The 13933-nt window shown below is 50.5% G+C and overlaps 1 protein-coding gene across 2 annotated transcripts in view; it reads right to left on the bottom strand.

The window, feature by feature from the left end:
• Window positions 1–666: 666 nt before the first annotated feature.
• The window catches only part of KIAA0040, a 31221-nt gene continuing 17954 nt past the window's right edge, over window positions 667–13933 (bottom strand). For both annotated transcript variants that reach the window (XM_081299709.1, XM_081299710.1), the window contains one exon: window positions 667–2070. In XM_081299709.1, the coding sequence (XP_081155835.1) occupies window positions 1648–1941 (294 nt within the window). In that variant the 5' untranslated portion in view covers window positions 1942–2070 and the 3' untranslated portion in view covers window positions 667–1647. The remainder of the gene's footprint in view (window positions 2071–13933) is intronic.

The raw sequence follows: 13933 nt of genomic DNA, 5'->3' as shown, positions 1-13933 counted from the left end.
AAATGTTGTTTTTTTCCCTAAATGTCATAGTTTAGCTGTGCTATTAGGCAGTGATTTTGCCACTGTCTAGAACAGCTTCCGTGGGAAAATATTTCAAGAGTGCTCCCTAGAAGATCTGCAAATGAATTGTTAGAGTACAACCTGCTCCCAGATTGGGAATGATCCATCTTTGTAATATGGTCATATGCAATCAAAATGCCAACCAGTTCATCATATGGTAGATTAACTGTGCCTCCCAACCTCAGCCTGGTGGGGAGGAGCCTGCTCAACTCATTGGGGACCGAGCTTGCATGTCCTCACATCCCTTGGGGCGTGAGCATCCTCTTGCCCCTCCGCTCTGCATGTAGTCTCCTGTGGAACCCAGTACCTAGTTCCAGCCATTGCAGCAGTTAGTGGGCTCTCTTACAAGGTCACTTGGGGGGAATTGGTGAGGTATCAGAGTTTACCCATAATGTCACCATGTATCAAACAGAAACTACAGTTATGAGTACCTACTGTGTGCAAGGTACTTGCCTGAGCTTCAAGATAAATATTAATAAACTTCTTTATAGCTACATCCTACTTTCATTTCAGTTGCTACTTCTGGGTCCCTCCTGCACCACACGTGCACCCCTTACAACCATATGAAATCATTCCCTGTGTGCATTCTTGGAGTTGGTGCTGTGATTGTCTTAATTCCTTTCCTACTGAAAATCTTTGGTAGAAAGAGGATGCCTCACTCAGTTGTAGCATCTAACATTTCCATCTGGAAAACATAATTGCACAGGTATACACTTGGAGCCCACTGAAGTGGATGAGGGGTTTCCATAGTTTTCTAGCAGTCACCGCCAAGAGCTGTTTGTTTTTGCTTGGAAAAGGGCACCTTGCTGAGTGGTTATGGGGTAGTGTGCCAGAGAGGTCTTGGCCCACACTGAATACCATCAGTGGCAACGAGAACAATGTTGTGAGAAAAGAGCTTTCAGTGAATTTTGATCATCAGACTTTACAGGGGCACAGGTGAGGGGTCAGAAGCACAGGAACTTGGTGTGTCTGTATCAATCTGCACTGGAATAGGGGCAGTGCTAGGCTGCCAGACTCTCCAGTGAAAGGCAGCGTAGGTACAGGAATAGGGAGGCAACGTCTCCAACCTGACTGAAATACGGAGCAGACAGTGCGTGGGGGCCTTGCCTGGCTGCACAACTGGGTCTAAGTGCCTGAGTCTAGCCACGCCTTCTCACAAGGCATTTCTGCAAGTGTGTGTAATGCGCTGCTGGCCCGGAGCACACAGTCAACAGCCATCAGATGAGCAGAATAGACTTGCCCTTGCGCCGTTGCCTGAATCTGCCCGGGTGATGGTGTGTGGGTACATGGGGAAGCTATGTCAAGATGGACAGACTCACGTTCTTGGTGCTTTGGGGTATGGGGTGTGCAGAGGCAGGTGGGATGCATGCTTGGGTCGCCGTCAGAGGCATGGCTACTGGACACATAGTGGCCAAGACAGAGCAAGACACGTCCATATGCTCCCCAGGGAGTGCCCTCCATGGGGACACTGAGTCTGAGATTGGTTCCCTGGTTGAGTAGGTAGTCTGGGGACAGGAGTGCGTCTCTCCAGGCATTCCTGCTCCCTAGTCTCTGTGGAGACGGGAGGAGGCTTGGCCCCAGAGGGAGCTAGACAGGCAGCGATGGCCTCTTCTCCATCTGGAGAAGCTTGGGCTGGACAGAGATCCAGAGGTCTTCTTCATCCTTCTTCTTCTTCTTCTTCCTCTTGTTCTGCGTGGGCTGTGGTCTGCTCCTGCCTGGCCGGCTCCAGCAGCAGTGGCAGCAGATGAAGATGAGCGTGAGAACCACGACGAGTGGCAGCCCCAGGAGGATGGCCAGGCAGACGGTGTTGAAGATGCCCTCCTGGTGCTTGGTCACGATGATGTCCCAGATGGAGTTGAAGAAGGTGATGACTCTCTCCATGGTGCTGGGCTGTGTGGGGCTCACGGCCAAGTCACTCGCGAGCAAGTCCTGGGCCCCGGAGGACACAGCCTCGGCCACTTGGAATTTATTCCTCTTTCAGCTCTGGGCCTGAGCATGCCATCAAAGCCCCTGAGGAGAGAAAAACCGAGACATGAAGAGAAATGCAGTGGAGGGTATATGGTTCCCCTACTTATTTTTGGCAGGCTGTTTTGTGATGCTGGGGTGGACCTGGGGCCTTGCATGTGCTCTGAAGGCTCTAGCACTGAGCTCATCCTCAGCCCTGTGATTTTAGTAGCCTCATAGGTTTTAGGTTTACAAAGGGAGGAGAAAGAAGAGCAGATTTTCAAATAGTCCACTGAAATTTTATTGTGACTCAATGAAGAAGGTAAATGTGTGCGTTTGGTCAATAAGCACCAGTCCGTTCTTGCTGTGTACACACACACTTTGGGGTTTACTATACAAACATTACTATTCCATCCGATCTGGCGCAGAATACCTGATCACAAATTCTTGGGTATGTGAATCGATGTGAGTAGCCAGGGTTCTGAGGAGGCGCTGGCCCTCCAGACCCTCTGTGGTGGCAGTTCTCAATCTTTTCCCCACTTCCGCACACCTGCCAGGTGCTGGCCGCCCACTTCCCACAGGACACTGCTGGATGTGACCCTCTATGAACATAACTTGCCATTTCCAATGCTAACTAAAGCTCAAGCACAAGATGCAATGTCTATTCCTTGCTGCCTGTGGCAGGGGACCTGAGCCTCCTCCAGGCTCAGAGGACACTGTCCTCAACCTGGCCCACCCCTGCCTTCCTTGATATCCTGCTGCATGCCTCCTCCCCTTCCCAGGCCCCACTCCTGGGCCTGATTCTCGGCACCTTCTCCCCCTTCCTCACCTTCCTCTCTACTTTCTGTTCCCAAGACTCTTTCACTACCTGCTCCTTTGTGTCTCAGGGGTAAAGAGCCTTTCAGCTCCTTGAAAACGGGGGTGTTTGGACCCCCTGCCCCTGTGCTGACCTCAGTGTACGGGGACATTCTTCTGTTCCCGCACAGGGTGGCATCTCTTGCTTACTACCCCTCTGCCTCTTCACGGGCACCCTAGGGCTCAGCTCTCTAGTGTCATGCCACAGAGGCTCCCTTGGGTCCTGGAACCCACAGGTTCTTGTGTCCAAACAAGACTTTGAGGTCAGGCATGATTCATGGGAATTTAAGAGACCTCTTGGTACCCAAATACCAGAATCACTGATTTTCAGGTTGTAGACTTTAGAGATCATCCTGGCCAACTGTCTCACTGAAAGATGACACACCTGAGGCCCAGAGTGGTGAGGTGACATGCTGGAGGCCACTCAGGGGCGGTGAACACCCAGACCCAAGGATGGTGGGCAAGTGGAGGAGCCAGCAATGATGAGCTGTTACTTCACGTTAGGGTTTACTTGATACTTTTCTGATCACTCCACATGCATTTTATCTCTGAAGCACCCAGCAGGATGGTGCTGTGCCCTGGACGGAAGCACCAGCGGGTAACTCAGGCTCACCCATTACCTTGCACTGGAGCACAAAGGCATGGCCCTGCGGGGTGCGGTGTTACATGTGGCATCCCATGGTTGTCCTTCAAGGTCTAATTCCTTGCATAGTATAATCTATAAATGTCCCATATACCTAGTACCCATGCACCCATCTAGGCTCCCTCAACCTCAGTCCTGGTCTGCTGGCATATGACCCCACCCCAGATGCCACTATTTACATAATTTTCCCAACTGTATAAATTGGCACCTACTATTGGGCCCTTTGACCATAGAGACTGAAGTAATGCTATAATAGTGATAATTTCAGCTAATTTTTATTAAGCACTATTATATGCCAGGCTCTGCTCTAGGCACTGTGCACCTATGAACTCATCTAACCTTCACTGTACCCTTGTGAAGAAGGTACCGTTATGTCCCATCCCCAGCTGAAGAGGTAGAAGCACAAGTCATGCAGTGAGTGGCAGAGCTGGCCTTGCTCATTCTGGGGAGTTTTGTTCCAGATCCCCAAGGATTGAGCTGTTCACAGGTGTTACTCTGGGACCTCCAGTTCCTTTGTATGGAATTAACCCATTTCTGGCAAGAAGCCCAGGACTTGCAGAATCTTACCATTCCTGGCTATTCCCCAGACTGACTTAAACATTTATCCCAGTCTATTGTAGAAAAGACTGCGAAGAGATTTATTTCCCATTGTTAGACACTTCCCAAATGCATAAAGAAACATAGCATAAGAACCAAGTCCTGCCCAAGTGCAGGTTTATAGAAAGCAGCTGGCTGCCCAAACTCAACACACAACCAAGGAAAGCGCTCTGAGAAGCCACGTTCCCCTGGCTGCAGGCTCTGCCCAAGTCCCCAGGGTCTGGGAACATCCCAGGACTTGGGTCTGCTCACACATGGTCACACTGCCAGGCGGTCTGTGGGGAAAAGCAACCCCGCAGACCTGCAGCCCTCACCCTTCTGTCCACCCCTCGCCTCTGGTTGGATTTTCCTTTTCCTTTTGCCGTTGCCTCGCTCTGTGTGACCTAGGTGTGGGCTCCCCTGGGGGCTGGACTTTTCTGCTCTGCTGGGGAAGACTCGGGTGCTTTTCTCTTACTGGATCTTGCACATGGCCCTCCTGGGACCGAGTGCCGCTGTGACTTTGCAGCAGCATGGTAGTGACGCCACCACCCCACATGATTGAAGGGTATCTGGGGCCCACTTTGGGGTCTTCCAGAAAGAGAGGAAGGGTGCTGAGGCCTTTGGGAATATTATGGCAGTTTTCCTGAAGGTGGAGTCACTTAAGGAGGAGCTTGAACGATGAGTGGGATTTTGACAGAGAAATATGGGTAAAAAGAATGTTCAGATATTCCAGACAGAGAAATTTCCAGACTGTGAGCAGGAGCGCAGGACATCTTTTGATGGGCCTGGGGCTCCGGGTGGGAGAGAGGATGGGGAGACAAACTAGAAGGGCAAACTGTGGCCAGGGTAGAGATGGGGCTGATGTTTATGTGGGAGTTTTATGATAGCAGAACCCTGTGATCTGAGCTGCCCTTTAGAAGAAGTTAACAAGATGTAAGAGCTCTGGGAAATGTTTGAGAGAGCTCTTTATCAATCCACCCGCATTAATTGGACATCTAATACGTGCCATGTTCCGTGCCAGGTGTGGGTCTGGCAACAAATGACGAAGGTATAGTTTTGATATCAGGGGCCCTTGTACATTCCAGGGGAGTTACTATTATTGAAGGCTCATGTCATGAAAGATAAACATAATAAGCAAATTCCAACCTAGGCTGCTTAGCTGGCTGAAATAGATGCATGCATTTGAATTATGTGTCTATCTCAATGTGCTCGGCTCTCCTACCCCTCCCATCTGTCTTAAACTCCTCCATCCCATGGCACCTAAAGCAGCCTTAGAATAAATAGATTTCTTTTCAAGATAAAGCTAAGTCAATAACTCACTTCTGCATTCTTAAAGGTACTTATTTGAGTCTGCTCTCCACAGCCAAAGAGAGTATTCATTAACATTTGGGAACCCAGTCTGGGGAAAATTCAATTAAAAGGTATTCTTTATATTTTTTAATCTAAGAATTCTCTTCTAGGCCCCCTAGGTTACTTGCTGAGCTCCACTAATCTATAGTGTTTCATTAGTATTTATGAGCTTTGCATTATTAGCATTTCCAGGAAACAATCAAATAGCTCCTTGGTGGTATGAATTAAAAGTCAGCGCTTCTGTGGGATGTTTTGCAGAAGCAGCCGGGCCTGGGCCCTGACTGTGTTCTGGGAGACCCTGGCTTTGTTGGCTTTCAACTCTGACACTATTCTCGTCAGCCCAGCGATGGGTGCTAATCAACCTCCACTGTCTGACTCTGGTTGTGGGTGTAAAGAGAGAAGAGGGGAAGCATCACCTTCAAGTCCCTGGGAAAGAAATATTACTTATCTCTATATCCCTTGCAGCCTTTAGCCAGGGAGAATCAGTCATTTATTTTTTTTCTTCCACAAGCTCTCATCTGCCTGTGTCGAAGAGGAACAATGTCAGAGACAGAAGGCCTGGGTTTGAGCCCTAGGTCAACCGGCAGGACCCCAGTGAGTTACTGCCCCAGCTACAAAATGAAGCTAATAAGCTTCCTTTGTAATGAAGTCAGAGGATGAAAAAGTCTCAATATATTCCATGTATTTTGTAAACTGTAAAATACAATACAAACGTAATCCATAAATTAGTGGGTCATCTCCCAATAACAGTGGACTGATTCTAGCCTTGAGCTTTTCCTCCCCATCCCTCACCTCCAAGCCCGATCCTCACTGCTGAAGAACCACAGTTCCCACCTCGTTCCGATGGAAAGGCCTCCCTGCTACGGCAGTCTTCAGGTCTGTGGCTGAGATTCTAGCAGATGGAGAAGGGTCACCTGGGGAACATCTGAGGGTCGTTGAGCTCCCAGGTGAGGCCTGAGGAGACGAGCTGGCTGCCTGCGGGCCCCGCCTCCCTCCCAGGCTTCGCAGCCCCTGGAAGCACACAGAGGTGGGTACAGGGAGGCCTGAACCAATCTCCGAGAGCCAACAGCTGCTGCAGGGGGGTGTGCAGGGCTGGAACTGGGGCTGGTGTTCCTTCTAGAACTCTCTGAGAAGAGGGTGAGCATTCTATTTAGCACTGGCCTCTCATTGTTCCTATTTATGGGATAAAATAGTACATGTCAAGTTCTAGAATAGTGTCTGTCCAGTAGTAAATGCTTTCTAGAAGTGTTAATGATAAGGACCATGATGGCACCCAGTTAAATCCCAAGGCCAACTCCAGAGTGACCTGCAAATTCTGTAGATCCTCAGCCCTCTTGTAGAGGGAGGAGTGGGGATCAGGAGGTTCGGGTCTCAGCCAGAACCCTGAGAGGTGTCCCTGCTGCAGTGCTGACCTGGGCGGGTGCAAGGAAAGGCCTCCCCCTGTCTCTCCTCAACGGCTTCCACTGTGCTTTCTGCCTTGGGTTGCAGTTGACACTGTGCTTGCTGTGTCTTCTGTGCCCAGGGATCCCGGGTGACGGCAGGATGGAGTGCAGGCCAGGAACAGTGGCTCGCAGAGTTAGCTAATGATAGAGATTCCTGGGCCCCCTCCTGGAGGACCTGATGCAGTAGATCTAGGTGGGCCCAGGAAGGTATGTGTCTGACAAACTCCTGGTCAGGTTTGAGAAGTACCCTCAAGCAGGCTGAGGGTCCCTCATGAGGGAGCACAGGAGCCTCGTGTTGATGAGGGAACGGTGCGTCTCCATGCAGAGCTGCGCCGTGGCCTGCCGTGGGCCCTCCTGTGGGGTTATTTCTTGCTCCGTGTAGTCGGGGCATCTGGGCCAGGGCTGCTGGACACCCACAATGTATCTGGCGCTGTGCACTCAGATCTAGAGCCCCTCCCAGTCCAGCAAGGAGAAGCAGGTCCCATGAATCCCGCGGACCAGCTGTGCAGGGGCTGTGGGGAAACGGCCCCTGGGACGTCGGCTCCTTCGCCACAGGGCTGTATAAGCGCCTGCTCTGCGTTGGCAACCGAGCTGGGCTTCGACTCTCCAGGAGCATGCAGACCAGACCCTGTCCTGCCAGTGCTCCAGTCTAGGGTGGGAAGCCAACACAGAAGCCAACTGTGGACAGGTGCCCAAGCATGATCATGGTGAGGGCCATGAGCGGGAAACCCAGGAGGCTCCGCAAGGCGCACCAGGCAAGAGAGACCCGCCAGGGAGGCCAGGGAGGCCCTGCGAGGCATGGCTGAGCCAAGATCCAAATTACCCAGCCACAAACTCCCCGGGCAGGGTGTCTGAAAAGTCAGGGAACCTGGGATACCCCTATTTCCAAGTATTCCCAAGTAATGTGCTTTCCTTCAACCCTGAGGTACCTGAAAGGTGAGGCGACTCTAAATTTTGGCCAATGAGTTCAATTGTTAATACACTAGAAGTCCTCCGAAAGTCTGGAGGCGTAGGGAAATGATACATCTATTGAATTTTTGATGAGATGATCAATTGGACCCACTGCTTCTCCTGAAAAGGGCAGAGTGGCTTCACAGCCGCAGGGGGTGGGGGTGGAAGTTGGTGCCGAGCTCTGGCTCCGCTGTGAGGGCTGCAGGGTTGTAAGCAAGGAGGGGTGTGAACGATGGGCGTTTTGCAAAGAATACTCTCACGGAGATGCCAGAGAACGGGCTGAAACGGACTGAAGAGGCAGGAGTGGGAAATGATTCCAATTGCTGAGGGAAATGGTGGGTGGGTGAGGGTGACAGTGGCAGCAGGGGACCATGGTCTGGCTCAGGGGTTCTCCAGGTGTAGAACCCCCAGGCAGACGGACATGTGGCAGCACCCTTGGCCTGTGCTCTAGCCCTAGTTTCCTGTGATGATCTCTCTGAATTTGGGGACATATTAACTTTTTTTTTAAAATCTTTTTTCCAAAATAAGAATCTCATCAAACATTCTTCTGACCCTGCCATCTCTCCTGGGGGTTTATAACATCTTATTCAGCCCCAGACCTCTCCACCTTGCCTGTTCAAACCTTGCCCTGGCTCTCAAACCACCCTACCTTGCAAAATCCCAGTGGTTACAATAATATCACTCACTTCAGAAACCAAGGCTCTCCAGCTGTGAGGACACAGGGTGGAACTGCAGCCGGTAGTTATTAACTCTGTGGCTCGGGATATATATTTTCTTGACGGTTCTCACCTTGCTAACCTGGCATGCTCAGATGCCTTCTCACAGATGTAAGTACTGTGCTGCACAAAAATCAGATCACGGCGATAATCTGGTTGTAGAACATTACGTTTATTATTTATACCTGGCTCAAGGCATTAGAAAATAGGTATCTATATTTCTCCCAATTGAATTAATTTCTTCAAATAACTAGTCCTAATAAAAGTTGGAGACTCTTTCTTCTCCTAGAGTATGCAGATATTATGTGTTACCATACATCGATTGTTAAAGGAAAATAGATAGTATGTTCCCTCAGAATCAAATTTATAATATGGCTGCAATTTTAAACACAAGTACAAATAGATCATCAATATACAAATGATTAAGGCACCACAGTTATTAAAAATAATAAAACAATGCTTTATTATATGGGTTGAGAAGAATCTTGAGAAGCTCCACCTGACCAAATTCCCTTGCTTTATTGGTGAGATTCTGGGGCCTTTTGCTGGAGCTCACCTCGATAGCAACCTGTAGCAACCAGGCTAGATTCAGTGTCTTCTGCCTCTCAGGTCAATTTCTTGCCAGGTTTCTGCTATCATCAAAGTCCTTAAAGACTAGTGCCTGGGCAGAGCCGTTTTCTCCTTTGGAGAATGGGCTTGATAGTGTAGGGTGCTGTGAGAACTGAGCGCATCAGTAGGTGGAGGGCCTCAGAGCCTGTGTGGCAGTGAATGTGAATCCTGATGATCGGACCCCAAGCAAACAGGTCAAATAGACACCCCTTGACTAATAATGACTTTGTTTGCCTTTGTCAAATTTAGGATGATTCTGGAGTCTCATTTTGATTATGTATGTCTCCTTTACAAGGGAATTCCCCTTCTTTGTCTAGTTTTCCTTAGTTAGGACACTCTTTAAAAAGTTATTTCATTATTTTTTTTTTCAAAGTGGAAAATGGAAATATGTGCAGGTCTTGCTCAGGCAGATGAGTAAGGCAGTGGGGAGAGCAGGGCATTTGGGGGGAACTGAGAAAGGTCAGTGGGAGAGGAGGGACAGATCACAAGAGGTCTGAAGGTCCTCTGTGGGTCTCTCCTTTCTTGCTTCCTCACCACGCCATCCGTTGCTCTCCCTTCTTTCCTTCTGCTCAGGTATCAGCAGATGTTTCTCTAGGTATTCGCTGGCATGTCTCAGCTCCCCACCCTCCTCCCACAGGGTCCTGAGATGAGAAGCGGCCTCCTCTTCAAACCCACGGTTACACACTGACCCGGCTCTCCTTTTCCTTCCTTCAACTCATCTTTCTAAAATCTAAACGGGACCCCACACCCCTGCTTAACCCCTCTTTGGCTCTTCATCACTTGCGTGCTAATCCCAACTCCTCAGCAGGGAGGACAAGTCTCTTGGGATCTGTCCCTCATCTCCCCCCACCTGTTCCTAAGTTCCCCCCAAACTCCCTGCTCTCCCCCATGGCCACATGCCGTGTGCTTTGGGTGTGGTGTGTCCACCAGGAGAACCTGTGTCGTTCAAGCCTCCTTTGGGAGGTCTTCTGTGACTCTCAGGCCCTGGCCCCACTTCAGGAACTGATTTTTTTCTCTTCTGAGTTTCCAAAGAGGCAATTACCCCCTGGAACCTTGGTCTCATTGTATTGTTTAATTATTTATTTCCTTTGAAAAGTTGCAAGACTTCAGAAAAATACAAAGCTTATCTCTGTCTCCACATCCTCTGGTGCTCCTTGACTGGCTTTTCACCCTCACTTCAGTCCGGAAGAGCTTCTGGCTCCTCAGTGTGACCTGAAGGTCTAGCTTTGTGCCTGTCCCATGACAGGAGCTAATAAGTACTTGACAATCTAACGAATCTTCAACACTCGGACCAAGCAGATGGCGGCCCCCTTGCCCTCTCCTCTGCCTCACCCACCTCCCCCATCAGCTGCTCTCGAAGGCTTCCTCCAAAACACACTGCAAACCTGTGTCTCTGTTCATCCCATGGATGATGGCAGCAGCTCCCCGCCCCCCTCTTGCCCTCTCTTCCCTTGCTCGAGTCTGTTCTCCCTGCATGAACCATGTCATGTTTATGCCTGTTTATGCCCCATGGTTCTCCAACACTCAGCGTGTGAAATCTAAACTCTTCATGTCCACAAGACCCTCATCACCTGTCCTTGGCCCCATCACCTGTCCCCTGCCCCCATTACCTGGCCCCCATCCCCATCACCTGGCCCCCATCCCCTCACCTGCCCCGGCCCCCATCATCTGTCCCCGGCCCCCATCATCTGTCCCCGGCCCCCATCATCTGTCCCCCATCCCCCTTATCTGTCCCCTGCCTCCTTCATCTGTCCCCTGCCCCCATCACCTGGCCCCCACCCCCATCATCTGTCCCATGCCTCCTTCATCTGCTTCCTTCCTTGACCTTGTATTGCACTCCTTTCCCACTTACTGTGCCCTGGCCACACCTACTTTGGGGACAGTCCACCTGCTCAGGACCTTGTTTGTCCCTTGTCTGGTCCATTTGTTCTCAGATCTTGGTGTGAGTACTTCACAACACTCAGGCCTCAGCTCAAATGCATTTCCATTCAGATTTACCCCAGTGCCACCTCAACAAGAGGCTTTCCTATCCAGGCAACGTCCACCACACTGTCCTGTCTTCCCACTCCAGAATTCCTGTCACTCTGGATGGCCCTGGTGGTGGCGCACACGTTTAAAGCCTGTCTACGTCCACAGGGATGTGAGCTCCACCACAACAGGGAGCCTGTCTGTGTCGGGACCCTGAGTCTGGCATGGGACTGCAGCATGGACGAAGCTAACCCCGTTCTGAAGACACAAGCCAGTGCTCCAGGGCACGTCAGTCCAGGGCGCGGGGGAGACTGGGAGAAGCAGTGAAGGGCCCAGCTCTGGCTGGACTTTGATGACAATCACCCATCCATTTAGTACTGTCCAGTTAGATCCTCCAGCCACAAAACTCATTTGAGGGGAAATAATGACCAAGAAAACCCCATTATCACTAACAGCAGTAGGGAGTGGGCGTGTCTGTTTTATCAGCTCCTAAATAATCCCCTACCTTCCTTTGCTCAGTTACAAAAAGCCCATTGTGGCTGGGACTTTCTGATAACAAGGGATCCTTTCCTAATTACTATATGCTCTATTTCCGAATCAGCAGAAAAGAAAATTAAAAAGCTCCATTTCACTTCGGGTTCAAATGAGTCCATCTTTCAATCAATCAAGTATTAATTAAGCCATGCTAGGACATACAGGGAGAGTAAAGATACTCTCTCTTCTCAAAGGTGATATGGGAGAAATAATTAGAGAATGATTTAAGATCAACAAAAAGAGTTTAAAAAGGTTTTCATTGGACTTTCTTGGATTTTCTATGATGGAAAAATAGAAGGCCTGGGATAGCCGATTGCTTTGTTCCCTTTCCTGTCTCCTTCCTGCATCACGTTGTGTCCAGAGGGTCTGAGAATCCTTAGTCCTTTCCAGCTCCCTCTTGGGAGTGGTCCGTGTCTCCGACGGCCTGGACATCTGGCTGCGCTGCCTGGGACCCAGCACCTCCCCAAGTTGCCAAAAGTCAACAGCATCCTCATACCCGCCCCCGAGATCATTCAGGACATTTCCTAATTTTTCTTCTCATAAATCAGAAAACTTGTTGTAGCCAAGAATTTTGCCTCTGCCACAATCCCAATGCGGGGCCTGGGCCACCCCAGCACCCTGGAGTTCAGCTTCTGTTTAGATCTGGCTTGGACCCCCCTACTGCCTCTCTTTGCCCTTGGACTCTGGAGCAGTGCTTGGCCCGATGTGGGCGGCAGCCCTCACGGGGTGGATGGGTGAAGGAATGACCGCATTTCTGGTGGGATAAGTGGGACAGCGTGTGAGAGGCGTGTGGTGTGAGATGCTTCACACAGCGGGCGCCGCACGATTGCAATGGACACAGTAAAGCATCATGTTTGCTCTTAGATGGTTCGGATCATGTGGAAGGTGGAAACATCCTTTGATTAACAAATTATTCCATCCTCGCCGAGTCTGATCAGTTTCTGTTGAACTGGTTTAGAGGGTGAGCGACCGACTCCCCGGGGATCGGGGCAGACACCCTGGGCTCTCCGGGCTTCCTCGCTGACTGGTTCCATTCATCCCCGGCTGCTGCTCCCCCTCTCAGCCTCTCAGCCCTCCTGACCTGAGGGATCTGATTTCTTAGGGAGCCTGCTGTGCCCATCACTATCAGCTTTCCCCCTCAATTCAGCCGAATGCTCGCTTGTTTTCCTCTGACCAGCCTCTTTTGACTCAGCTGCTTCAGAAGGCCACAGCCTCCCAACAGGGGGGTTGGCAAAGGTGTCCCTGCCTTGCACAGGAGCAGGATGATCTGCGGACTCAAAGGCCACCGTTGGTTGAGTTCTCACCAATGTGTGTGATTGAGGGGTTACAGACAAGGCCTCACCCAGCAACTCAAAGTAGCCCTGGGTATCCCTGTCCTATGGATGAGGAAACTGAGGCCGAGATTAAGATATTTGCCCAAGGCCTTGGAGCTACTAAAGGGCAGAATGAGGTTTGATCCTGTCCTATCTTGGTCCAAAGATGCTGCTAAACCACGGGTGGCCCAGGACTTGAATCTCTGAGCTTTCTTTTTTAGGATGATGGGCTGTTCACCCAATCATTCATCCGCCAGCATCTGAGAGCTGCCGCAGGCACCACACCATAAGGATACACCCCTGATGGAGATGTCTAAAGTGACCTCAAGGAGCTCACATTTAAAGGGACCAAACACCCTGAAGAGAGTTATAACACTTCATCATGTCTGGCCGTGGGGGACGGAGCCCCAGAGGCATGAAAGTCCTCCGACATGGCGCTCACCAGCAGTCACAATTCTATGCAACACAGACACTTGCATTTTTTGGTGATTTTTCTGCCTCCTCTGATTTCATGTAAAAGGCTCCATCTTTAGCTAGTCCTAATATTTGGCCTCACTAACTTCCCACATAGCCATAGTCTGCTGGAAATTTAAAAGGGCCTGTGTTCTCTCGGATCCCTGCACCCTGCCTACTATGCCCACTCCTGTTCACCCATCTGGTCCCGGGAGGCATTTCACCCTGGGAGCCCCCCCACCCCATAAAATCCCCCAGGAGTAGGGACTGTATTACCCTCTGGGAAGAGGAGGGCCAGGCAGCAGCTTAAAACATATCAGGACAAAAGGCAAGATTTCGCTAGCAGCTGAAACTTGCAGCATGATTGACTGACCCTGGTCTCTGGTTAATGAGCAATGTCTGCCAGAGGATCTCATACACATGTAGAAATCCCTGGGCTCGATACCAAATGCTGCAGGGTGCAGGGTGGAGAGACTCTGAAACTAGGAGTCACAGGACCTAGTTCTAGTTCAGTTCAGT

The sequence above is a fragment of the Spermophilus citellus genome, assembly GCF_964194105.1.
Source record: "Spermophilus citellus genome assembly, chromosome: 6".
NCBI lineage: Eukaryota > Metazoa > Chordata > Mammalia > Rodentia > Sciuridae > Spermophilus > Spermophilus citellus.
Note: the sequence above shows the minus strand (reverse complement) of the source record. Positions and strands in the feature narration are given on the sequence as shown.